General features: G+C 38.9%; 2 protein-coding genes across 3 annotated transcripts; both read left to right on the plus strand.

Moving 5' to 3' along the window:
* Positions 1-703: 703 nt before the first annotated feature.
* On the plus strand, positions 704-2,409 carry LOC108595601 (SRSF protein kinase 1). The gene is made up of 3 exons (XM_017980864.1): positions 704-897; positions 949-1,185; positions 1,241-2,409. Exons 1-3 carry the CDS (start codon positions 774-776, stop codon positions 2,260-2,262), a joined length of 1,383 nt encoding a protein of 460 aa, XP_017836353.1. The 5' UTR covers positions 704-773; the 3' UTR covers positions 2,263-2,409.
* A 4,250-nt stretch (positions 2,410-6,659) lies between these two features.
* On the plus strand, positions 6,660-26,444 carry LOC117135102 (flocculation protein FLO11-like). 2 transcript variants are annotated; one of them, XM_033295109.1, is made up of 4 exons: positions 6,660-6,883; positions 21,344-21,416; positions 21,482-22,977; positions 26,304-26,444. In XM_033295109.1, the coding sequence occupies exons 3-4, from the start codon at positions 21,647-21,649 to the stop codon at positions 26,341-26,343; spliced, it is 1,371 nt and encodes a 456-aa protein (XP_033151000.1). In that variant the 5' UTR covers positions 6,660-6,883; positions 21,344-21,416; positions 21,482-21,646; the 3' UTR covers positions 26,344-26,444. The 2 variants fall into 2 exon arrangements, with proteins under 2 accessions (XP_033151000.1, XP_033150999.1); XM_033295108.1 differs by lacking the exon at positions 6,660-6,883 and adding an exon at positions 15,595-15,898.
* Positions 26,445-27,949: the final 1,505 nt, after the last annotated feature.

The following is a 27,949-nucleotide window of genomic DNA, read 5'->3' on the forward strand; positions in this document are numbered from 1 at the left end:
TTTATGTTGGGGCGCGCTCGCGTGCGCTGACCAAGTTTTGAGTACAATTTTCATTGTGCTTGCCACACGCATTCGCGTGCTTTATGTTTGCCTTTCGCTTTTGTTGCTGTTGCTGTTGCTGTTGCCGGGGCAGCTTTAAACAAGGCAACAAGGTGGACGACTACTACGCATACCGAAAGCTGCATACCACACACAATTTGTGTGCTTAAGACGATTCGAGCCAAAGTTTTAGCCTTGAATCTCAGCGCACATGGCACGAGTACAAGTGCAAAGGTAAGTGTGAGTGTGAGTACACTTAAATGCGAAGTATTTCTATTTTCAGTTCATTAAGCTGAGATTTGCAGCACATTATTATTTAAGCTGCTGGCTGCTGCCAACTGCTGCTGCTGCTGCGTAGTTGCAAGGATTTATTTTGTTCGCGCCAACTCATTTCTTAACAGCGAGCAAGTTGTGTATATAATTTGAAAGCGCTGACACGTGCCACACGTTTGAGTGGCAAGACAGCTGCAGTAACAACGCATTCGCATCCTTGCTGTGTGTCATGTGTTGCCAACAAAGCTTTAAATCTCAACGGTTAATTATTGACAGTTAAAGCAAATTGACAGCAGCAGCGCCAGCAGTTCAATGTTTGATTGTCAATGTCAACAAAAAATGCGACAAATAAATGAGTAGCCAAATTTTCAATCATTCGGCGTCAAGAGTTTGCAGCGAAAACAGCTAAAAAAAATAATTTCAATTTCAATTTGAGTTTAAGTTTTATTATTTAAACAAACATGGATTTCTGTACTGAAGCATCAAATCCTTTTAATTCGTTTTACTATGAATCCGATAACACAGGTAATTTAGTTTGGCTGCCAGCAGCGGCGCCAACATTCGTTGTTGGAACTGTAATTAAGGGTAAGTTGGTGTAGCTTTAAAATAAATGCATATGAACAATGCTGTGTATAGGTCGCTATCATGTGCTTAAGACTGTGCCTCATGGCTGGCTCTGCTGGGATTTACAAACTCTTTCTGAAGTTATTATAAATATGGAGCCAATGCTTGAGCAGGAATTGAACTCAATGAGAATCAACAGCATTGAGCAGCAGCCGCCGCAGCAACTAGATACTAAGCCACTTATAAAAGATCTAAATGAGCTGGTCAGAATATATCCAGATCCTGTACAGCCCGGTGATTGGCTCAATGGTAAGTGCAATAGCAATTAAATATATTTGATGCTTATTAATTGTTTATTGCTTAGCGCATCGTTTCAAGGTGCTGCAAAAGATTGGCAACGAACACAGCTCATCTGTATTTCTTGCCTGGGACAGCAAAAAACAATGCAATGTGGCAATTAAAATAAACAGAGACTCGGTGCCCTTCAAAATGAATGCCATTAGAGAGATTGACGTATTTCGCACCATACAAATCACAGATCCGAGCAGTCCAATACAGGAGCGTTTCGTAAAGCTGTACAGTACATTTAGGTGCGACAATGGTCATGTTTGCATGGTGCTCGAGCCCATGGACTGCGATCTGTTGGCTACATTGCAAGATCTTGGCACCGGACTGCAGCTGCGTGAGGTGAAGCATATAGTGCGACAGCTATTGACGGCGCTGGACTTTCTGCATACGCGCTGCCATTATATCCACACGGATATTAAGCCAGAAAATATTTTGGTCAGGCATAATTCAAAAAGTAAGTGGCCCAAGCAGGTGCGCAAGGGCTTGAAGCAAAATTGCAGTTTGCAGCAGCTGTTTGCTTTGGAATACGACTATGATGTAAAGCTGGCGGACTTTGGCAATTCTCTTAGCATGCATAGAGAGCCTGAGTCGTATTTTCATCGCATACAAACGCCGCCATATCGTGCGCCTGAGGCTGTTATGGGCGGATACTACGATACCTCGGCGGACATTTGGAGCATGGCCTGCCTGATCTTTGAGCTGGCCGCAGGCGGATATCTTATTTGCCCGAAGTTCGATCAAACCTTTCTGACGGATCAAGACCTCTTGGCACAAATGTTCGGTCGACTGGGCCCTATGCCTGATGAACTGCGCCGCGGTGTTTATGTAGATGCTCTGTTCGATGCAGCAGGTGATCTAAAAAATGTATTCCAACCATACTGCACCATTAAGCAAACTTTGTGCGATACATATTGCTGGTCAGAAAGATCTGCGGATGCTTTTGTAGCCTTTCTCACGCCTATGATGGACTATGATATAAGGAAGCGTGCAACTGCCGCACAGTGCTTGCAACATGAATGGCTGCAGGAAGAGAAGTAGTTACAGAAAAAAAAAACAACAGGAAGTTTTGCTAATGGCGGCTCTCATGTAATTGTAAATGCAATTTATGTTTATGAATAATCAAACAATCACTTCTGCATTAGCATGTTCACTGACATTGTAAACAATAAAACAATAAATATTTAACAAGCACACATGTATTTACAATTTCAATTAAATTAGCTTTTGCTGCTGCAACAAAATCAAATTTGTTGAATGGCTAATTTGAATTTTTAACTGCAAATAGCGCAACACACTGTCAACCCAGCATAATTAAGCTGATTGATCGATTAGCTGGCTTTGTTATCGAACTCGCAGCCAACTTAACAAAGTCGTGTTCGGTGTGCAATTAAATTGTTTTGTTGTGCTTAAAGTGTTTAATATATTTATATATGCTAAAAGCAAACTGTCGATCAAGTGTCTAACCCAACCAGCCACAAATACGCACACAAACATGTGAGTTATGTCTATGCGTGCGTGCGCGTGTGTGTGTGTTTTGGCAATTGTTTGTGCTTTGTGTGTTGACAGTTTACTGAAGGCAACGTTTGCTATAAGCTGGCAAATTGTTAAATTGAAATTGTCATTCGCATTTCGTTGCCACTTGCTTTTGACTGAAGCTAAATAAAATCAATAGATTTTATAAAGCTTACACGTCACTTGTTATGTTATGTTGTGTTGTTGTTGTTGTTGCTTTTTTTGATTGTTTGATGTAGGATTTACCTGTGTCAGGCGCGTTGATTGCCGTTGAACGTTTGTTGTGTGGGCGTGTGTGTGTGTGTGTGTGTGTGGCCATCATAAATGCGGCTAATTAGGCTTGTTTGCTTAACAAATCAATAAATTGCTAAAAATAAATACCACATTACCATTTAGAGTTAATGCCACAGATATGCACGTGTCGCCGCCAGTGTGGCAGTTAGACAAATTGATTGATGGCTACTGCTCTCTGCCTGCCTGGCACGCTAATAAGCTATGCCTAATGGCGTCTTAATTGAACGACAAACCTGGCTCCGCGCCGCTCCGCTTCGCTCCGAATCATTTTAATATCGCATCCAAGCATATTTCTCTCTGAAGCGCTGGTTTTCGGGCTCGTTGGCAACGCTAATTGGGTAGCCTTAATTAAACATTGACGTTGCGGCAAAGCGCCAAATTGCATGCGGTTCAAAGCTAGAGTTTGGTCTCGGGGAAAGCAACTTAAAGTGGCCAACAGTGCAGTTTGGGCCAATTATCGCCGTTGCAATTCGTTTAGTTAGCTTTTTATTCAAGCGCACTTCGACTTCAGCACTTACGCCTTAATGGGCTGCCAGCAACAATGCGTTGCAAGTGCCAATACGTGCCACACACACACACACGCAGACACATCCTGTGTGTGTGTGTGTGTGTGTTGGGCACTTATTACTTTGACTTACATGCGAGCAATTAAAAGGCAATTATGTGGCTAAAAAACTTTACGCAGCGACAAAGTCTTGCAACCTCAACGAGTCATGTTAATGTTGAGGCAAAAGTTAGTTGCACGCCTTTTGAAACTGTAATCCTCTGCAGCAATTGCAACTTTTTTTTAGCTTCGGAAATCACAACTCTTCAATTATTGAGCACTGAGGCCTAGGACGAGGCACAGGCTCGTAGGTCAATCAGCAGTCCAAGCTATGTGAACTGAATTGCCAATGAGCTTTGAATTGAATTCTTTTTGCTTTCGTATGCAACAAGTACGCAATGCGTAATCATATTGAAAGCTGCACTCGGACTTTATCAATAGCCTTAGCCTTGGCTAATGGTTTGCTTGTTTTATGGCCATAGCAAGCGCCTGCCTGTGTGCAATTTAAATAAAAGCTCTTGTGGCCTGGCAGAACTTTGTTAAATTTTAGGCCTTTTTGGGATTTGAGTTTGTGAGCTGGCAAACATACTTAAAATCCCTTTTGTCACACCTTAGCGCCCAAAGTATGAGATTAGCATAAATATATGTGCAGCTAAAGTTTTTCATTATAGCGCATAACTTGTCTTGTCGCACCTTTCATCTACTAAATATAAATTCATTTTCGTAGTTATTATTTGAGCGCTTGTTGTGTTGTGTCGCCAGCGAAGCGCACGAACTTCATTTAGTTGATAAATGCAAAGGCGACTCGAGTTGTGTCAAGTGAATTCATTGGGTCGGACGCTTTGGCTTCATTAATATTTATGCCAGCTCGGGCTGCTGGCTGGGGACAGTCTGTAACAAGTTAACAAGCTCGACGCTTGTTCTCGGGGCCATTTCAAACTCGCAGTCGCAGTCGCAGTCGCCGTCGCAGTCTTATGCGTTTGCGTCTTAACTTTTTGTTGTAATAATTTAATCGTTGGATATTTAAGAAACTTGCTTAATATGAACTTAGTGGCTAATGCCTGCTACTGTTGCCAAGGCACTTTCAACTTGAGCGCAACTTTAACGCTTGACTGAAAGTTGGCAAATTGTTTGGCCAGGTGACAAGCTCGGCGCTAGGGCTAGACACAGCCACATGAAGGTGAAAGTACGAACCGCAGCAAACGCTTTATATTTTCAATTTCCATCTAATCTAAATTACATGATACGCGCACAATTTGAACGCTAATGAGCAGAGAGGGCTGTCAACGCTGCGTATGCGCAACATATTGCGTGTAAATTTTAATTAAAAAGTTCTTGCCAAGATAATCGCTGCCCAAGATAAAACGGATGTCGCCCCAGTCTACGCTCTGTGCCTTTAGTTCGATTGCATCGATTTTCTTACCTAATACACTTTAAGCAAATACCAAAGGGGGGCAGCTTAAAGTTGTTTCTGTTCTGGGTCTGATTGTCTGTTTAAAATTCGGCATGCATAAGCTTGAATGGGTTTTAACTCAAAACTTTGACGTTGCTTGTATTAAACTGAAAGCTTTGCTACTACAATTTGTATTGAACTGTATATCAAAGTTGGCTGCCAATTTGCAATTTAATTATGTGTAACTGCAAGCAGCGAATAGCGCCACAGGCAGCCAATTGTTGCACAGTTTCTTTTGCTACAGCTTGCTGGGCAATTAAACGCTTCACACATTGACTTATGACCCGCAGCACAGCTGAGCGAGCCGAGCAGACGCAAATTAGCTTATTAACTAGTAGCTGCTGAGCAAATGGGAGCGATTATCGATTGTGTGTAGCAATTAATTTGTCGAGCTCATAATAATATTTTTACCTCATATGTGCTTAAGCATACACGTCGTCCTTGCTGGCCAGCCAAACCACTTGCTTGATTCTGTTTGCTTTTGGCATTAGTTTGAATTCGAATTGAGGCGCTCGCTCTCTCGTTTGTTGTTTGGCGCGTGCGCTTTGTGCGCACTCCGAAAATAGCGTGCGACAAGTGAACAGCGTTGCGTATACGCTGTGTGCTGTCAGTCGCTAGCTGGACGTGATGTTGGCCGCAAGGGCGTTACGGCATTATCACAGCGCTGAGTAGAGACAAGTCTAGCCCAACGTAGGCCAAGCGCACACAAGAAATTTTTTGGTGCCGCCGAAACAACAAGTACCTAACTAAACTAACTGTGCGCAACAGCAAGTGTGTGTTTGTGTGTGTGTGTGTGTGCGTGCGTGCGTGTGTGTGTGTGTGCGTGGAAATCAAAAGTGCAGCTGCAGTTGAAATTGCTGAAAAGTATGCTTTAGAAATTTTGTGTTTACGTTACGTTTCTCAACTCGATTTCGAACTTCACACACAGTGAAGTAAAGTTTGACACACACACGCCTTCTTCCGTGAGAGAGCCCACCCTATATATACACATACAAGGTTTTTAGCTGAATAATTAATGCAATCAAGCTATTTTGGAGTCCGTTTTAGTGTCGTGTATGCGAGTGTGCGCGCCGCGTTCGGTTTCAAACTAGCAATAATGACTTAACGTTTGCAAAACTGAACTAAACATTAATAACTACAACATATAATAGCAACATATGTAGACACTATAAACTATAACTATAACTGTAACTTAAACCTTAACTCAACGATAGACCAATTTGAAAACAGGAAACAGAACCAATTGAGTCAAACTCTACTATTTTTCGAACAAGCTTACCCCTTATAACAAAAAAAAAGAAAAGAACAATTCTACACACCTTAGCACAAAGAAACATCAAAGTGTTGAAGAAATTTTCGCGCTTACTGTCAACAAATTCCAATCATAAATTAACATAATAAAAAGAAAGAAAGCAACAGCGGCGAACAATTTTCAATTTTCACGACCCCATGAGCAGCAGTCTAGTATATGAAATGTTGTCTGCAGACCAAAAAGCACAAAAGCAAAGCACAGCAACAAATAACTAATAATAATTCTTAAATTTATACGCAAGAAAATACGCGCATATATACATATCTATATACGCTATATATGCGCTAACTGAGCAGACGACGGCACAAAAAAAAAAAAATACAATATATTTCGATTAAATTTTAAATATAATTGAACTGGACATGGCGCATAGCTCATGCCAAGTGCTCGACTAGCGATACTTGTGTATTGTCTTCCTTAACCAACACACACGCGTACTCAAAGCAAAAGGAGCAAAGGCCTATGACAACGGGCCAACAGCCAACAGGTTGCTTTTGCCACAGGCGGCAGCAGCAGCTTCTTCTTCTTCTTCTACTAGCCAAAGGTGAGTGCTGCAGACATTTGTGTAATTGCAACAATGCATGCGCCCAAAGTATGCATAGATAATTTATGCTTGATTTAACATTCACTTGTTTTTATATAAACAAAAAGCAAAAATCGAAAAAGAAAAACAACTCACACCATTTCGCCTTTTGCCTTAAATAATTCAAAAGCATTGAAGCAAACGGCAAGCAACAACAGCCAACTAGTTCTGCTGCTTTGATGTTTTTGCATATTCTTTTTGAGTGGAAAAAAAATCAATAGAAATTAATTTTTAATATAGCTTCAATTGTTTATTATTCATTTTTTGGGGCTAAGCCTGTAGCCGAAGTTTATCAAAAAAAAAAGTGCTGAAGAAAATATTTTATTTTGTTTACTTTACTTGCTCACATATTTGATAAAGAACATGATTTGGGCCATGTTAAGTAAATTTATGTGTTGAAATTTAAAGCACAGCTGTGCATTTTTTATGGCTTTAATTCTTTAACAACTAATGCTAGAATTAATGTAAGACTATGCTTATGGTTTAATTTTAGTTTGAGTTTAATTTAAATTTGCATAAAATCTATTAAATTATTTTAGCAAAATTTAATATACATAACGTCTATGCGCTTGTGATTTAGTTTCATTTACTAGCAATAACAATTTCATATAAAGTTAAAAATATATTTGCAAGCTTATTTGAGATTATGCGAATTAATTGAAAGTAAGAATTTGAGCTCAAGCGACTGAGACTTTTTATTTCTACATTTATTTTTAAATATTTTCTGTGTAGATTGAGGATTAAATGAGTTTAACCTATTGGGTTAGCAAAATTAGTAGCAGCTTAACAAAGAATAATAAATAAAGATCAATTTAAAATAATTACTAATCATCCATTACGATTTCATATAATTGTTAAACATAATTTGCAGAATTAGTTGAAATTGAAAATAAGAGTTTAAGGTCAGCTGACTGGGACTTTTATTTCTTTTAAATATTTTCTGTCTAGGTTGAGAATTTAATGAGTTTGCGGTATATCCAGTTGGGTTAACAAAAGAAGTAGCAGCTTAACAAATACTAATTTTTAAATATTTTGAATTTAAATTTATTTTTAAATATTAACTGTGTAGTTTGCGAATTAAATGTGTTTACTGTTTAAACTGCTGGGTAAACAAAAAAAGGATAGCAGCTTAACATAGAATAAAGAGCAGTTTAAAATAATTACTTATCATAACGATTTCATATAATTGTTAAACATAATTTGCAGAATTAGTTGAGATTATTCAAAGCAATTGAAAATAAGAGTCTGACTGGAACTTTTATTGCTTTTAAATATTTTCTGTGTAGATTGAGCATTAAATGAGTTTGCTAAAAAACAAAGTAACAAATAATAAATTTAATTATTTTAAATTTTATATTTATTTTTAAATATTAACTGTGTAGTTTGAGACTGAAATGAGTTTACTGTTTAAACTGTTGGGGTAACAAAAGAAGTAGCAGCTTAACATTGAAAATGTAGAGAGTTGGAAAAGTTGGCAGACACAAGTTGAAGATAGTTTTCGATTTCATTTTGAGCATAACAAACACTCAAGGCTTAAATTTAATGTAAGTCTGTGCAAACATTAATCCAGTTATGCATCTATTTTAGCTATGAGTGTGAATTATGCAGTTAATTAGCATAAATATTCAAGCTCTCACATATTTTCGCCTTTCAAGTTAGTTCAAGCTGCGGTCGTAGCCAACTATGCATTATCAAGCCAGCTCGCTGATTTGCGAGTTGAGTTATGTTGGACTAATCCGGGCGAGGCACTCAGCAGATCACCTGACAGTTGAATGTTTATCTTACAGCGTCCGTTTTTTGTTTTTACGACTAGTGTGCTGAAAAATGAATGAATGCCGTAGAAGGAACGAAGCACATGGCACACTGACCATGTCACAAAGTGCCATAAACAATTTTACAACATTTTGCCTGTCATAAGATTAAATGTGCATAAAATGTGCGGGGAGCGGAGCGAGCGACTCGGTGAAGGCGAAACAAAAGCAATAACTATAAAACAAACAGAATACAATGCGCTTGAATTGTAAGTGAAGGAACGCACACACACACAAACATACAGTGACATATGCGCTGTGGCACGTGGCGGGCAGACACAACACACAGCGGGGGGGTGTGGCAACAAAAAACACACACGCATATGATTTGAGTTTGCTTTTTACGAACTTTGCGCTGTGTGTTTTTTTTTTTTGTTTATGAGCGCCGCTGGCTTTAGCCATTGAGTATGTATGCGTGCGCTGCTCGCTGTGGTGTGTGTGTGTGTGAATTTTTATATGCGCTACTAAAAGGCACTGCAGGTAACTGAGTCTGGGCGCTAGCTCAGGTAACAGGCACAAAAGGACGTCGAGTACACAGCATCATCCAATTACAAAAAGTGAATATTTGAGACTTGTTTGGGGTTGTCATGTTGACCTTAACATTTATTTTGGCGCACTCGCTTTTAAAGCTACCTTCATATCATATGCATGTGTTTGCTGCGATACACTAGTCAAAGTGTATTTAAATGTTGGTGGCGCCCAACTTTAACCTGTCCACTTGTTTTTTCTTCTTCTTATTGCATAAATTGCTGTGGGGCCAGCGTTGATGGCAATGCTAATAATGACAGCAACGCCCAAGCTGCTGCTGCTGCTGCTGCTGCTGCTGCGTCTGTGTGTGTGTCCAGGCGTAACACAATGGCCGCCAAGTACCGCCTTGTTAAGCATTTAAGCACCCACAGCTGCCATTTCTCACATTCGCTCATCAATCGCCCGCTTAGTCGCTTAATACCAAAAGCAACTGTTGCTGCTGCCTCCAACTAATTGTCTCTTATGTTGCGTATACGCCTAGTAAAGTCAACTTGCAGGCTGCTCAATAAAGGCAAAACTAATTTTTTAGTGCCAAACGCTTCGAGCGCACAATGAGCAGCCTCAGCACCTGCCTCATATGCTGCGCCGTTGGGGGCACCTTTGTTATTTGTGTGCCTTGATTAGCTGTCAGGTGAGCAGCAGCCGCCCCCAGACTCCCTCCCAGCTGCGTTGGTGGGCGGCGCCAAAGCGTTTACTCTTGTTGTTGCCGCTGTCAGTTTCGTTTTTGTTGCTGTTTCTCATTTGGACCACAAACAATAACAATTCTCACAGTTGCTGTGACAACGAGGCCCGAAAATAAAATGAGATATTCCCAAGCGTAATTGGGTTATGCGCCATTTGCATGTCCTGTAAATAGTTAAAGCTTAATTCAAGCAGCAAAATATAATAATGCAAAGCAAGTGAGAGCGCAAAGAAATGTTTGCGAGTTGTGTCAAATATGCTTGAAAATATTGCGTATACGCACACGTTGTATTGAAGTAATATTTTAGAAAAATTCAAATATGTTACAGCTATGAAATATTTTAGAAATACATGAAAATAAAATTATTCTTTTATTTTTTATATAGAAAAACGTTTAGAAAGCAGTAAATTGTCTAACAACACAAATTACAAAAGAAAAAATTTTTTAGCAATTTAATTTTTAAATTATAAGTAATAAAACAGGCTATTTATATTTAAATCTCAAGCAATTTTATTTGTAAAAGATAAATGTAAGTTCAGCTTAGTCGTTCGACTAAAATGTTTGCTGTATAACTAAATAATTACAAAATATATATTTTATACATAAAGCTACAACTGATGTTGCTAAATTTAAATAAATAATAAAACTGGCAGCTTCTAAAAAGAAAGTTATTTAAAGTGAAGTAAAAAGTGCTTCAAAAATATTTGAAATCTTTCAAGCAGTTTTAACATTTGCTGCTTTTAAAAGAAAAGCTGTGAGCGCCTATGAAAGAAATGAAAGTAAAGTGAGCAGCGCTTAAAAAATATAAAAATTTCGCTAAATTAAAAAACTTAGCATATAAAGACATAAAAAGAAAGTTAATTAGAGCAAACAAACTTAAACTAAAATTTTTAAAGCTAAAGCTACATTTAAATAAATAAAAAAAAAGCTGTCAAAAAGTTTATTAAAAATTTAATAAAATGACAGCAGACTGTCGGCAATGTCAGCCACATACAGGGTGTGCGGCGCTCTTGTATAAATGACAACAACAACAACAACAACAAAAACAATAATAATAACAACAGCGAGTGTGGTGCATTATTAAGCTTTTGTCTTTGCACTGCGGTTACCAGAGGCGACAAAAACGACCGCACAACAAACAAACAAACAAACGAACAACACACACACCACACACACACACACGCAGACAAAGCGAGAGCGAAAATATACTTCATAAAATAAATTGCAAAGTTAATAAACAAGTAGCCGAGGCTGCTTTTGTGGCTGTGACTTTGCCCAACGGCGGTTTTGTGGGCTATAACGCTAAAACATTTGGCAACGCCAATTAGCTTTAAACACGCCATTAACTGCTTAAATGGCAGCATGTGTGTAACACACACACACACACAGACATAGCTAAGTATGTTCATTATCACCTGTGCGAGGTCCGTGTCCGTTGCCAGACAGTTATCAGCATTATGCCACGCCCACAGCCCCAGCCAAGCTCGACAACGCACAACGCATTCTTAAGTGCTTCATCTTGTCTGAATAACATTAGAGGCCAAACACAAATGTGGCCCATCCCCCCGCTACAGCAACTCCCCTAACAAGCAAAATGAGCGCGCACATTTATGGCAGCCATTTTAGCTGGAGCAGCCCCCCCCCACCCAACCACTCAACTGAACCCAAGCTAGACTAACGACATACATACCTAATGAACTTGGTGTTGCCTTTCGAGCGGCCCAAGCCCGCCGCTTATTTATGTGCGCATGTTGCTCGAAATGCATATTTATGCTATTTTAGCTCTTTTGTATTTATTCAGCTCTTGCTTGGCGTTTTTATTGAGTCACTCCCACTGTACTTTAGGCAAAAACTTCAAACACATTGCACGCCCAAGTTAAAAACTTGTAAATTAGTTTTATGCCACCTGAGAGTTTGCAGCAGCTTGTGGCATGCTTCACATGTGTGTGTGTGTGTGTGTGCAGCAGTCATAATTTGATTTTTAGTTGAGTATCAGTCAAAAGTTTGCAAAGTTCTAATGCATTAAGTTTTAATTTGTGCATTCATTAGCATAAGCGGCTGACATCTAATACTTGTCGAAACTAAACTAGTTCAAGACTAAGCAGCTTATGAAATGTGATATGCTTAAGCAAAGACAGTTAGTCATTATTCAAATTGTTAGCTATACTTGCTGTTCAATCTTCTTAGTTTGACTGCATTAAGTTGCGTATGCGCAATATTTGTCTATTCCATATTCAATTCAGTTTATTTTTAGTAGCACATTTAACTGTCTTCAGCTTTGTTGTTTGCTTGACTTTGCTTTTTGTTTGTCATGGGTCGTTAGCCCCTAAGGACTCAGGCCCAGGGCTACTTCGGCAATTTGCAGCAAATAATTCAAAATGTCAGCCACAGCGCGGCAACGAGCAAAAATGTCAAGAAAAGTTCGCACAAAGTTTGCTGCAGCGCAATTTTTAAGCTTACCACGCCCACTACCCACTGCCCAGTTGCTGCAGTTATGTAATTGCCACTGATGACGCACACGATATTGACGAATGGCCAGCAGTCCGACATATATATGGATATATAGACTCCAACTTGTTTACAGCACAGCGCTTTGTTTATCTTTTAAGAACATTTTTGTTTAAACAATAGCTCAATGTGCTTTTTTATGCGTTTGCCGTGAAAATCGATTTGGCCAAAAACACATTTATTTTGATTTATGGCCAACACACATACATTGATTTTGAAGTAAACATTACTTGGGCGTTTGCTTAGGCGCATAAAACGTTTTTTGTTTAATTTTCATGCCATTTGTCGATTTTCAATTTAGTTTTGTGGCTGCTATTTGATTCACCTCAAGCATTACGCATTGACCGGCTAATGAGCAGCATAAAAAATAAATAGCTGCCAGCATAGAGAGCGAAATGTAAACACACACACACAAATTGTATAAAGTGAAGGGGCGAGAAAATTGTCAGTTGGCTTTTTAAGTGGCGCCCGCGCCGCTCGCCAGTGAAAAGTGAAAAGCTGTCAGTGGCAAAAGCCAAAGACTTGCAACGCGCAGGCTGCTGCAGTAACAGAGTGTGGGCTGTGGGCTGTGGGCGTGTCATTGTGTTGACGCATGTTGATGTTGCAATTTCAATGGCGTCGTTCATCTTGTTGTTGGTAATTTGCAATGCAAAAATAACATAAAGTGGCTGACTAGGCAGTCGAGAGTGGGTGGGGGGTGACCTTCGAGCCAAACTTAAATATTCAACAGCAGCTGTGTGCTGCTTGCGGCTACGCTTTGGGTACGGGGCAGCCCCGCTGGCTGTAAAGCCCCCCAGTTATCAACAAATATTACGCCCGTCGACCTTAAGTCTGACATTTGAGTCGCTCTCGCTCACTCGCTCTGGCTTATCAACAACGAAAGCAAAAGCAGCGCCGACTGCCGCTATAAAAGCCTCGCTTTGCTTAAGCTTAAGCATCAATCAAACAAGAAGATGCAACTGAAGCTCAAGCTGTTTACGCTGCTCGCTCTGGCGCTGCTGGGCACGTCTGAGGCAATTCATCGTCCCAACAAAATGTTCGACACGCGTCCATCGCCCTACAATCCAAATCCGCCAGTGCCGCACTTTTAATTTGCTGCTGCCGTCGCTGCTGCTGCCGTCGCTGATGTCGTTAACACATTAGTCTAATTTGCTGCTACATCAAAGGCACTAAAGTAATTAAATTATTGATATTGAAGTTTCAATCAGCTATCAAAAGCATTTACCTGCGTTTTTGTTATTAACAAAAGTTGTGAGTGTGTTAATTAGTTTAACATAAATCAATGCGGCTGTGCAGTACATAAAACTAAGCTACAAAATATTTAGCTCAAAGCACAAAATTTATAAATTAAAGTTGCACATTTGTTTAAAGTTTCAAATTACTTTTTTTAATTTTAATTTTTGCTGGAAACGTTCAGGGTCTTCTGAACAGAATCGGACGTTTAACAATTGGAAAGTGAGATATGGCACAAGGAGCCTTAACTATTTACAATTTTAAATTACTTAAATTACAACTGAGTTATTAGCATAGTCAGCGTTTAAATCAATTAAAATTGCAGTTGCTTATCAAATTACAAACGAGTCGCTCATTTGCTTTTTATTTTAGGCGCAATCGTAATGCAATGCCAATTAATCTTTTATTAAATGCAACATTGCAATTGCTTGTTATTGTTTTTATTTAAATTAATTTATTATTTTTTTTATTTATTTAATGCCAACTATGTACAGTCGACGATAAAATGGACTACAAAAATATTTAAAATTAAATTTAAAAATTATTTAAGTTCGTAGCATTATTCTTTATTAAATATTTCAGCATAACATTTAATTTAAACTTTAATGAGCGTTTTTATTTATTGCATTACATTTTTACTACTCAATGTTTTAATTTTGCTGCATTAAAAATGCAAATTAAGCTGCAATTAACATATAAATTGTTTATTATTATTTGCCACGCCCTTGAACTGAATTATTATGTTTCTCCTCTGCTCTATTGAGATTTATTAAGCTACCAAGTGTTACTCATCAGCGTCTGCTCAGCAGCGCGAATGTCAATTAATTGCCTGATAAATCATGTTTTGTGTTTTCGCTTTGCTTAATTTAAGTGTAAAAATATTTAAAGCTTTTGTTTGTTTACATGAGCGGCATAATTTATGCTTAAGGGTTGCAACATAAATTTCAACTCAAACACAAAGGGCGCTGAGCTGTCTATGAAGTTCAAAATATTTGGCAATTGTGTGTTGTTTTTATTGTTTTCAAATAAAAACAACTGTTTAAATTGCTATTGGCGGGCTATCTAAGGCTCGTAAAGTTGTGAAAAATATGCGTAGTGCTGTGGAAAAGGCTGCTGAACTTTTGAACGTGCGTAGGCTATAAAAATTTTCTCCAGTTTCCCAGAGCTCATAAATAATAATTAGAAATTGTGCTGCTAAACTCACCTGAGCTGTTGACAAAATGTGCGCTGTTTGGCATTTTGTATGCAATTTATTTGCTTATTTTTGCGATTTTTAATTTAACGGGGCGTATGAGTAATCAGCTGGCAACGCTGCTGCTGCTGCGCTTGCAATTGCTGTCAGTTTTATTTGCGTCTATGCTATGCGTTGTTGTTGTTGGTTGAATTGAGTACGCGCAAACATTTCAATGAGTTTCACACACAATTTTGTTGCTTTCGCCTTTGCTTTATGTCTATTTTCAGAGATTGGAAGCAAAAGCGAAACACTTGCGAAAATTAGCAGCGCGCTTGCCTTAGCTCTAGCCCGCCCGCTTCTAAAAATAGTTGCGAACACAGTTGTGTGTGCGCGTGACAGCTGTGACAAAGCGTGACGTCACTACAGCTGGACCAGCCAGTCAGCCAGCCATTGACGCTGACGCTGACAACGTCATTGCGCATACGCCGCATCTAACCAATTATCTAAGTAATATATATACAAGTGATAAGATCGTTATTGCTAGCGCTGCTGCTTTTCTTGTTTATTGTCGAATGCCAAGAGTAAACACACACACACACACACACACACATGAGAAGAGCCATGAGAAACGCCAAGAGCAAAAGCAAAGAAAACGCGGAACGAAAACAAAAATATTGTCAAAATAGCATTTGAAATGCTTTACAGCTGCTGAGCCTCAGTCTAAATTCAGCGTCGATCGGGCGTCGTTAAATGACCGCGCGGCTCTCTAACTGTGTGTGTGTGTGTGTGTGTGTGTGTATGAGTGGGTGATGAATTTCACGCATTAACTGGCGCTATATACAAACAAAAAGATATTTTTTTGGCAATTTGCTTGCCTGTTAAGTGAAAACGATTTAAGCGAACACAAACTTAAGTACAAACTAACAGACATAAATTAATATACAAAATAGCGCAACGCGTCATTAAAAATAACAGCAAATAGTTGAGCATTCGCAACGTTGCCAGCCACAGATTATTGCAGCTGTTGCTTTAGCTAAAAAGTAAGTTAAACAAAAATTCTCAACTCTATGCAAAATGCAAGCCGAGGCCTCAAACCAAACGCCAAAGCAAGTTCGGAGCAAATAGTTGAGCATTAGCTCTTCTTTAACTAAGCAGCAAGTCTATCAAACACTCAACTCTATGCAAAATGCAAGCCTAGGCCTCAAGCCACTCGAAAGCGACGCGTGTGTTTGTCTAATTAGCTAAATGCGTTTAGCTACACGTCAAAAATGTTGAGCCTACACAATTACTCAATTATTTATGTAGAGATAGAGACAGAGACAGAGGCACAGAGCGCTCTCCAAATGTCAGACTGTAATTGAGCGTCGTCGTAGATATCAGTGTCTTGCCTACGCTGCGCATACGCAATTTTTTTTTGTTACAAGTAAGCGTAGCAGCTTTTGCTGCATGAATGTTTTCATAAATTGAGTTTGCTTTTTCGACAGCTTAGTGGGTGGTGGGTGGTGCGTCTACCTGTCATATTTCATTGCTTGTTGTTGTTGTTGTTGAGGGAATTATGTAGAATTAAGAGTTCAGCTCATTGTTATGCGCACAACAAACATTTGTGCTGCTAGCTTATGAAATTGATTAGCTTTATATATATATATATATAGCTTTGGCTATAGTATAACTTTGCTTATGCATGTTATTTGGTATTTTGTTCGCAAGAATTTGTGGCGCGCAAGCAAAGAGAAATTGGAAAACAAGTGCAAAACAGTTAATGCAACAGAATTTCAATTTTCAATTCGTTGTTATATATGTTATATATAGCATTGGCATTGCCCCATTGCCAGCGCCCTCAGCTTGTGCTTCTGCTGGGCGCCTTGCCATATAATTATGTATATATGTTTTACTCTATATGCCTTGACAATGCACTTGAGTCAAGTTTGCTTCCTCTCTGCTCGCTCGCTCGTTCGTTCGCCCAATGCAGCGGCTGTTTGCCAAAAAAACAAGTTGCAAGGTGGCATAAGCGAACGCGTCGCTTAGGGCGCGCGGGTGCAACAAGCACCAACACGCTCGCAGTTGTCGCATTCTCGCTGCTTGTTTATTTATAACAATTTTTTTTTTTGCTTTTTGTTTGCTGCTTGTGTCGCGCCTGCTGCTGTTTGCCGTTAGCTGTCGTGCTTCCTGCTTATGAGACACACACACACACAGAATGAAAAAAAAAACACAGCAAGGGGGCGCAAAGTTGTTGCATGTGCCACGCACTGCGCACTGAGCCAAGCAATATTATTTTATTATTTGTTGTCTAGTCAGCACGCTTGTCATTTTGAATATTATTATACTCAGCTGCTGGTTGTTGTTATTGAAGTTTGAGCGTTAAGTCGCTCAAGCAGTTCAAAAAATAACGAAATTTAATTTTTATAAATTATAAAAATGCATAAAGTAGCAGCAGTAACTTAATTTTTTAAAAATTCAAACGAATTAAAGAAATTTAATTTTTATAACTTATAAAAATACAGCAGTAACTTAATTTTTTAAAAATTCTTATGCATACAAAACGAATTAAAGAAATTTAATTTTTATAAATTTAAAAAAATGCATTAAGTTTGCTGCAATAATTTTTTAAAAATTACTACTATTTATTTTGTGCTGTATTTTGTTTTACATGCAATTCTGCTTCTAATAAAATTTATTTATATTTATATAAATTCATTGTGGTAAAAGGTTCATTTGATTTCATTTCATTGCTGTGAATTTGGTTTTATCTGCTGTTGCCTTTTGATATTTATGTTTATTTATTTGCCTTTAGTGCTTGCAACACAATTTATTGCATTGCATTCAAAAATTTGATTATAACAAAATATAAGACTTGATTTATTTATAAAATTTTGCAGCATTATGCACTAAACTATTTTGATTGCTTTTAATACAATTTATTTAGATTTTTATATCAGTTTAAATACTTTGTGTAGCTCCAATACAAATTATTCCAATCAATTTACATTATTTGTCTTGCTTTGCTCATATATTTGAGTTTTTTATTTATTTCCAATATTTATGCAATTTATTTAGTTTTATTTAAGGTTTATATCAGCTTTAATACTTTGTGTAGCTTCAATACAAACTATTCCAATCTAATTAATATTTTTGCATTGCTCTACTCATAAATTTGAGTATGTTATTTATTTTCAATTTTAATGCAATTTTGTTTCGATTTATTTAAAGTTTATATCAGTTTTAATACTTTGTGTAGCTCCAATACAAACTATTCAAATCTATTTAAATTTTTTAGTAATGCTATAAAGCAATATTTGAGTTTATTATTTATTTGCGTTATTTTACAATTTATTTAGTTTCGATTTAAAGCTGTTTGCCAGCTTAATCCCGTTGTATCTGCAACTGTTGCAAGTGTATACAGCTGTCGCTTTATCAAGCCATAAGTAGATACACTTCTTGGCTTATTGTGTATTCAGCTTTCATGCCCTGAGGGGTTTGCCATGAATGATAAGCACACAAGTACCTCAAAGTAGCGCCTGGCTGACTGCACAGTCTGGCTGCCAACTCAACTTGCTGCTTTTCTGGCTGGCTGACTGGCTGGGCTGGCGCACACATTTGGCTGACACTGTCATTGTGAGGCTGCGTCAGATTGCTTCATTGTTTTCATTTTATTTTATTTTGTTGTTGTTGTGCTCGCTCTTCGTTGCTGCTGTTGCTGTAGTTAATTAATTTTATATAGTTACCGGTTGCACTTTTATGGCACAACAAATGGCAGCCAAGTAGCCGTTGGCTTTGCAGCTTGTTGCCTGTCTTTTGTTTATATTATGTTTATAGCGCTGTGTGTGTGTTTACACTTGTGTGTGTGTTTGCTTTATGGCAAACGCAAAGTGCTGCTGGTGAATTGACAAATTTTGCAGCAAGTTGGAAAAACTTGTGCCCCACTCCAAAGTTCGAACTAATGCACTCGCCCGTTGATTGATCAATGTTGACAGATTTAACGAGCTGCTAAAGTGCTGCAAAACAATTCAATTATATGTCGCTGTGTGCGTGTGTGTGTGTGTGTGTGAAAGGAAGAAAAATATTTGCATTTAACACAAACAACGTTTGGCAGCTGCAATGCATCAAGCGGCTGCTGAAGTTGCCACTAATCATTTGCCACGCTTAAATTATTTATCTGTCTGCTACACACACACACACACACTCGCACTATTTATTATTTTCTTATTTTTGTTGCTGCCCCTGAGCCCAGCTGCAGCTTATAAATAATTCTCGCATTGCTTGTCTGATTTATAGCGAAATTTATTTATTTTATTGAGTGCATTTTGAGCCGTTTCATGCATTGGCAACAAGGTCTGCCAGCTTATGACAATACAGATTTTAATCGTACCCCACCCCCCACCCTCTCTGAAATTCTTGGCTGCCCGCTGTCTGCGTAATGCGATTTCAATGCCGTGTCGATTTCAGCTGGCCGTTGGCCAAGGTATGCCAATATTACTTAAGTTTTTATGTTTATTCCACACCACGGTGTCTGCATAGAACAATTTTTCATTTGGCTTTAAGTTCTTTTGCCACGCCCGCGCCCCCCGCCCCACGCACAAATCAATGCCACAAAGTGTGGCGCATACTAAAGCAAATTGCAAATACAATTTGCTATAACAATCAATTGCAAAGTATTATTATTATTTTCAACAGATTTATGTTTATTTTTACTACCAGTACATACACTTTGCTATTCAGGTCATGGTATGCTTGACTACTGCAAACGTTTCGATCAAAATAAATTTGAACTGCTCAATTTTGTTCTAAATTGTTCACTTTGCTATTGAAATACATAAATTATATATAATAAATTGTTAAAAATTCAGCTAATTATATACAATATTTTTTTAAGCTTGTCTAATTTGAGTATTTTAATATTTAGTATTTTATTTTTAGTTTAAAAAGTGCAAAAATGTTTGTATTTTATTTAAGCTAAAAACAAATAAAACTCTCGTTTGAGCTAAGAATTTATTATCTTGCCCAAGTGTATGTAGCAGTCGGCTATGCTTTTTATGATTATTATTTTTAGTTCACTATTGAAATTTAAAAATCCGACATGCTTGAAATAAATATTTATGAAACTGCGGGAGTCTGAGCTGCACATAAAAAGAAATAAGCATAAAACTATTTATAAATAGGCGCTGCGGGATATTTTGTATGCTTAAAATAAAAACACACACACACATTAAAAGTATGTGGCTTATTTACTTTTTTATTTTGTAATAATTGCTGCCCATTGTTTTTTATAATGTGTTGATTGCATTTTGATAAATTACTTAGATTAATGAGGGTTTGTTTTTAAATTGCGTATACTTTCGAAGGACATGCTCAAGCGTACGACAGGACGCGCTTCATTTCCTTTAGAAAAATAACAAGTGCGCTACAGTTTGTGCTGCTGCTGCTTCTATTGCCATTTGTCTAGTTAATAAACAATTTGTATTCATATTGTGTGCTTGCTGTGGACTGTGTGGCAATCATTTTAATTAATATGCCTCATCAATTTCCTAATTAAATGACAGCATGATTATAATCCTTGCACATAGAGCGAGAGCGAGAGCGAGAGCAAGAGCTGGAGCTAGAGCATGTCAAAGCTTATTTGTGTGCTAATTTGTGTGAAGTTCACACCCATTAAATGCTTAATTATGCAAGCGACTAAGCATGTTAGTAACACTGGACACTGTAGCCCCAAAAGTTGAGCGCAGCAGCAAGTTTTACTTCAGGGTCAAAGGGCACACAATTTAATGAGCAGCAAATTTGTTGTGTGTGTGTGTGTATTTAATTTAATGCAGCGCGTGAGCAGCGGTGTCATTTACGCTTTTTTCCCGTCAGATGTGGTTTTTTTTGAAAGTAAGAAGCAGCATTGCCATTTTAGCCTTTTGCCCGCAATATCTGGGGGGACAAATTGTAAACTAGCGGCTAGCGGAAAATATAGCCTTTTTAAAAGCTTCATGGTTTACTATGCCCAATGGTCAATTGCCTCATAATTGAATGAAATTTTAAGGCGCTGACCTATTTTTTTTTTTTGTTACTTTTACTATTCGTCATTTTGTAATTTCATGAATTTAGACTTCAAATCTCAACCGTGTGCCCTTTTTTTTAAATTTTGAATCTAGCTTATTCTAGCTACTTTTTCTCCACAATCTAGCTTTTTCAATCTGCCCTTAATTGACTAAAAAAAAGGTTGCGGCCTTTTTTTTGTGTGTTTTTTGTGAAATTTGCGTCGCTGACTTCACTTTCTCTCCAATTTTTCAACTTATTCACTCTCTCACGGATTTAGCTTTTTTTTGTATTGCTTCCAGCTAAAAACCGCTTTTTTTCCTCAACAAAAAATGACATCACTGAGCGTGAGCTGCTGTGGCTTTTGTGGTGTGCACGCCATTAAAGCTGTAATTAAGCCTAAAAATAAATAAGTAATTAAAGTGAATGCCAAGACTAATGCATTATTTATTTCTTTTCTTTTTTTGCAGTTATTGACAGCCATGCAGCAAACTAAATGACACAAGTACGAACTCGCTTTGTGATAAACCCAAGTTGAAGCAAGTACGCGCAACAGTAACAAATAATTTACCATATACTTAATACTTAATAATTTAATTACTCTTTAGTTTGAGACACAGAGACTCTGAAAAAAAAGACACACAACTTGACTTAACTGAACGCCCCCAACACAGAAAAGACAAATTATAAATTAGCAACTTAGTCTTAGCCAACAAAGCCAACAAAATATTTAAAGACCAAACCGTCACCATGTCACATGGGGACCGTGAGGAATGTACGTAATATATCCCGCCGATGAGCTCATCTTGATGACCTATGGTTACTTCGCGCCACGTGTAAGTCCGCGCCCCACGCTCGACTGTCTGCGCGAACCGCTCGTGCCCATTGAGTTTCCAAATCGCAGCAGCAGCAGTAACAGCAATTCCAACAATCCTCAAAGCAACAGCAACACAGTTGATACAGTTGACGCCGCCGCCGCCACCAGCAGCAGCAGCAATCAGAACGACGACTCCTTTGCTCTACAGTGGACTGGTGTATCCACTGCCGCTCAGTCCATACCGCCACGCATTCCTTGCGTCTTAGCAGCGCCCACGCCCGCTAATTCACCCACACAGCAAACGCTCGCGCCACTTGCCGCGCCCCCCACGCCCAACTTCTTTAGCTTCGAGCAGTCAGCGCCTGAGAGCGCCACATCGCACCACACACGTCGCATCTCGCGCACCTCACGCGCCTCCTTGACACACTCCAATCAAAACTCCGCCGGCAGCAAGCGCAGCAGCGTGCGCAGCAGCAGCAGAGCGCCGCCGCTGACTCCGCTGCTCACAGCACAGCGTCCACTGAGCGCGCCCATGTATAATGACACCAGCATGCAGCAAGGCACTGGCTCCAGCTCTAGCACTGCACGCGCACCATTCCAGCGCAGCAGCGCCTACGACGAGGAGCAGCAGCTACCACAACAGGAGCAGCAGCAGCAGCTGCTAAGCGACACGCGCTCACGCAGTCCGAGCATATTTCTCGAGCCACCCACGCCAGATCCTACACATGCACACTTTGGTCCCGGCTGGGGGCGGCCCATGTCGCCCATGGACTTGCCACCGGAGCACACGAGCAACAGCAGCAAATCTCCCAGCGGCAGCAAGTCTAGGTTGCGCCCCAAGCTGCACATACCGCTGGGTCGACTGGGACGCAGCACGAGCTCGGATACGCGCGAGCGCGAGAGCAGCCGCCTGCGCGAGGATGTGCATGTGCATGTCGAGAATCCGGTGTTCAGCAGCGAGAACTTGCGACAAAACAACTTTGATGCATTCTTTGAGGCACGCGAACCCGTCATCAAGCTCAAGCCGCGCACGCCCCACACTGCGCCCGCCGGCGTCGATGTGCCCCTGGAGCGCTATGCCGGCGTCTATGATTCACCACGAACGCGCAGTGCGGCGAGCAGCTCCGCTGGCGGTTTGTTTGCGCGTTCGCCACGCGAGGAGCGCGAACATGCGCTCAATGCGCGTTCACGCAGCGCTGATCATTGGGATGAGGCGGGAGCGACTGGCAGTGGCGCTGGGGGGGCTGCTGGTGCAGCTGGTGGCGGTGCGCCCTCCAAAGGTGACAGGTGCCTCCAAAAATTTCTTTTCTCACAACGCTAATCAAATTGTTTACAGTTCATTTGCTGCTGCAAACGTCGAGTTGAACGTTTGATTTTGATTGATTGATTGATTGAACGCGCGTTTGGTTGCCTTTTTGTGCTGAGACTATTTGGCCAAGTTTGCTTGCAACATTGCCACGTTTAATTGTTATTTTAATAGTCTGCCTTGCATTTTAATAGTTTTTGCTTGTGCGCGCACAGCAACAAAGCAAAACAAAACAGAACAGAAAAGTTCGCCAAGTTTACGACAAAAGTTTTATTTTTAATGCTTACAGCATAAAAGTTATGCTTGCAAATTTGTCATGGCATGAAATTAATTCTAGTGCGAAATTAAGTTTATTTGCAGTAGCGCTTTGGAAAATTAGTTTAAACTCACTGCAAATTGAAGTGGAAAACAAAATTGAAGTGGAACTAAAATAATAAAATGAAATGAGATGAGATGAAATGAGATGAGAGACAGCATGAAGATAGATATATATAGATAACTAATGAGTTAAGATTTGCAACAGCTCTTGATTAGCTTAGAGTAAATGCTTAACTAATTGTTAATTAGGAATTGAATTGATGAAAATTAAGAACTTGGAATTTATTTATTTATTATTAAACATAGAGAAGTTTACAAAACTAGACTAACTTAGTTAGTAAAGCGCTGGCAACAAGGCCTTCGGATTTTAATATTAATGATATTAGTTTAATTACATTTTTTACATAGTATTTTGTCTACATTTTGGGTATTTTTATACTTTGTGATATAGGTTGGAAGCCTTTAAGAAAGGAATTAATCACTGCTCTTATATGATTTAATGTTTATTTAATTAAAGCTCTTTAATAAAATTTAAAATACATTTTAGTCAACAATTTCTTTCCAGTTTTAATTCCCTTCTATTTACTATCAGCATTTATTAACTAAATGAAGTATTTTAATTTGCTACGAAACGAGAGATGAAATGAGATTGAAGAGAAATGCTTATATAGATAACTAATGAGTTAAGATCTCCAACAACTCTTGATTAGATTAGCGTAAAGGTTTTAAGACAAAGAGGTCCTTTCATTTCTATTCAAACTCATTGATAATCAAGAATTCTGAATAATTTATTATTAAAGATAGAGAAGATTACAAAACTAGACTAACTTAGTTGGTAAAGCGCTGGCAACAAGCCCTTCGGCTTTAGTTCTGAATAATTGCGGAGTTTATTTTGATGAAATTAGAACTATTTAAGAAAATTGAATATATTCAAGTCTAAAATTGTATACCAGTTTTATTTTCACTTCTACTTCAATGCTGCATTTATTAAAAAAAAAAAAAAAAAAATTAACTTAATGACATATTTTAATTTGCTACGAAACGAGATATAAAATGAGTTGAGAGAGACTATAGAGATGACTGTATAGATAACTTCTAAGTTAAGATCTTCAACAACTCTTGATTAGTTTAGAGCAAAGGCTGCAAAGAAAGCGTTTCCAACCAAATTTTTGCTTTAAAACTAATTGTTAATTAAAAATTCTAAAAAATTACAGAGTCTGATGAAATTTTAGAACTTGGAATTAAGCACATTAATTAAAGCCATTTAAGTAAAAGTAAAATACATTCAAGTCTCGTTCCCTTCTACTTGCTGCTCCATGCTGCAGTTACTAACTTAATTACATGTTTTAATTTGCAACTAATACTAATGTTTTGTTTTAATTCGTGGAACACACAAAATTGCTAAAATTATATTTGGCAGTTTGCAATTAGTATATTGTTTACATTAATTACTACGACTAAAGCGGCTGCATTTAAATGAAAAGCTTCATTGTTAGTAAGCATTGTGCAATGCAAAGCGCTAATTATAGTATGTTAAACTGATAATCCGTGTGTGCTATTTTTGCATAGAAATTGCAGGCAATCTATAATTAATACAACTACAAAGGCAGCATAATTAAAAGCGTAGAACTTTAGAACAATAAATTATAAAGCGCACAAGAGCGCAGCTTAACGCAAGTAACGAGATTGCTTAAAGTTTATGCTAGCTGCATTAATGTATTTAAATGTGAAAAGCAAACTAAAAGCTGAATAGTCTCTGCTTTGAAAAAAAATGCATTTGCATGTTAGTTTCTTGTTATGTGTTGCGTTGCGTTGCGTTGCGTTTCTTTTCAACGCGAATTACATATTGCTAAAAAACAAGTCTGAGAGCTGCTGGCATAGAGAATAAGTCGAGTGCATAAGCTGCTTGACTCTAAGCGGGTTGACGTCGTCGTCGTCGTCGTGGCGTGTCTTATCCTAATTCTTATCACACATGCAATGATGTTGTTGTTGCTTGTTGTTGGCCGAGCTGCGCTTGCATGCAAAAGTGGATTATGTGCATGCCTGCGCCAGGGCTAAGCTAGCATTGCATGCCGCTGGCGTCAAGCTGGGCGCACGCACCTAATTCCTTGGCAATGTGACGCGCATCCTGTGAATGCGCAGCTTAGCAGCGCGTGAAGTGTAATCAACAACGCCAAGTCAAGCTGCCATTGCTTGGGCACGCCTTGTTAGTCGCCCTCGCTTGGAATTCATTTAAAAGTTCGCTGCAAATTTGATGACCAAGTGCAACTAAAATTGAAACTAAATCAACAGCGCTACGCTACGTGATCGTCGTGGGAGAGCAGCGGCAACAATCTCAGTCACGCTTTGTTTACGCGAGCGACGTCATTTAGTGTCGCTAAATAATTTCTATAGCATACTTTTGTGGGCAATCGACACTCATACGCCGCGTGTGGCCAGCAAACAGCATTGCAACTCCCGCGAGTCTCTTTTTTGATGCTCCAAAAAGCGCACACGCTGCTTATCGATTGAATTCCAAATGAGCCACACAATTGGACCAAAACGTCTTGTAAGCCGATTCCACTAGACGCCGCCGCCGCCGCTGCTGTTGACTTTTGTAATGGGCGCTGGAAATTACACACAAAGCGCAAAGAGAAATGCCAGCACCAATTCATTATTTATGCATAAATATGAGCAGCAGCAGCAGCAGCGATTTGTTTGATTGCGTGTCTGCCATGTCAGCCCCAATACAATTGCAGTATTTATCACAACGAGTGGCACACACAACTGACTGTAACTGCTAACGAAAGACGACGCGCGGCCTTATTGAATTTTGAGTTACTTTGTTTACTTAGTTAGCGCTTTAAACAAATCAAAATTGTAACATATGCATTATTATTGAATTTCAAATTGAGTTTGCGTTATTTACATTTTGCGTTTGCGTTGCGTTTTTGTTGCCGCTCAATTTTGAAATGAACTTTTAATAATTAATGTTTTATTACTGCGGCAGATTCTTTGGCAAAATCTTCAAGTGGTCGAAAAAATCGTAGTTACTTTGGGTGGAGGGGACGACCACGCGGTGGTTCCCTTAGCCCACAGGGCAGCAGCATGGCGTCCTACAATGGTGTATTAAAGGATTACAGTCACAGCAGTTTGAATGAGGCTTTCAAATCCCAAAACAATGTCAACTTTAAGTTAATTAAAACAGGTGAGTGCGAGCAGTGCAAATAAAACAAATGTAAGTCTATTGTTGGTTTTATGGCTTTGCATCTATTGTGTGCCTGGCTGCTGATTGAGCTATAAATCTATGCAATTGATGCGCACACGTTTGGCTATAAATAACGCATATTGATAGCGCTGCTTAGCACTTTGCAGCTTTAAACATTCGTTGGCTGCTTCAAGATTTGTTTGGCCCCAACAAACTTGTTGTCAGTTGCTTGCTGGCAGCAGCCTTTGGCATAACTTTCGACTTGTCACTGAAAGTTACACTGCCTGCCAAAAGTCTTGCCAGCAGCGCAAACTGCATTTGCTAACACAACGTGAGTAATTTCAAACTCTGCGTATGAGTTTTTTTCTCAGTCAAAACAAACTTTTTAATAACATTTTTGTATGTAGCTCGAGCTCAACTTGCTCAAAAGTGCGCAGCGCTTTGAAATCAACACACACAAGCTCAACAATTTGCCCAAGTAACCATAACTATGGGCGCTGGCTTTAGCTCTACACACGTCCTTGCTGCTATTGCTATTGCTATTGCTTATGCTGATGACTTGGCAAAAGTTTCTGTGCTTGCGCATTTCTGATCAAATAGTCAGTTGTGCTGACAGCAACCACAGTAGGTTATAGAGTTAGCAGCACAAGTGCCAAATGTGGTTGAGCTAGAGCTGGCAAAACTAAAGTTGTTAATTACTTAAACGCTGTAGGTTTTTTGCTTTTATAACGCATACGTCGCAAGCACTTTAATAATATTTGATGTATGCGTTAACCTGTTGCTGGCAACACCTTCGCCTTCAGCTTAAGCTTGCATACAGTCAATAAAATTGTTTATGCGCACGTTGGCCGCATAAACTGGCAGCCAAGTTAAAAGCCAACGCGTTATTTATATTTAAAATAGTCGTAAATGTGATGGATTACGACAATGACTGACAGTTTCGCATATATGGCGCACGGCTCGGCTGCGTAATCTCTTTGCTTGCCTTTTATTTAAATGACGCAGTAGCTGCCACTGCAACATTGTGTGGCAGTCAAGCAAGCTTTTCCTTTTTTTAAAGCCTTTAAGTTGCTTTCAGCACTGAGCTAAAAACTTAAGAGCTTGCTGCTCAAACACTTTGCAGCTGTTTAGCACCAGCTCGAGTGCACGTATGTGTGTGTGTGTGTGTCGACTCTAATGCACTTTGCGCTTTGAAACAATCAAAACATTTTGCTATTCTAGCTGTAGCAGCAGCACTTTTGCTAATGTGTTTAGCCTTTTGCACTGAGCTGCACATAAATCAAATTGAATTTTACAAAATACTTGCCATTAATACGCAGTTATAAATTGCAGCAATTCAATATAGTAAATATTTATAGACAACGCTGTGTGTTCATTATTTATTTTGCCTATTTTTTGTTGTTGCAGTATCCGATTTCAACGAATCACTTTCCCAATTGTATGAGGAA

Source organism: Drosophila busckii, chromosome 2R (genome assembly GCF_011750605.1).
Source record: "Drosophila busckii strain San Diego stock center, stock number 13000-0081.31 chromosome 2R, ASM1175060v1, whole genome shotgun sequence".
Classification (NCBI taxonomy): Eukaryota; Metazoa; Arthropoda; class Insecta; order Diptera; family Drosophilidae; genus Drosophila; species Drosophila busckii.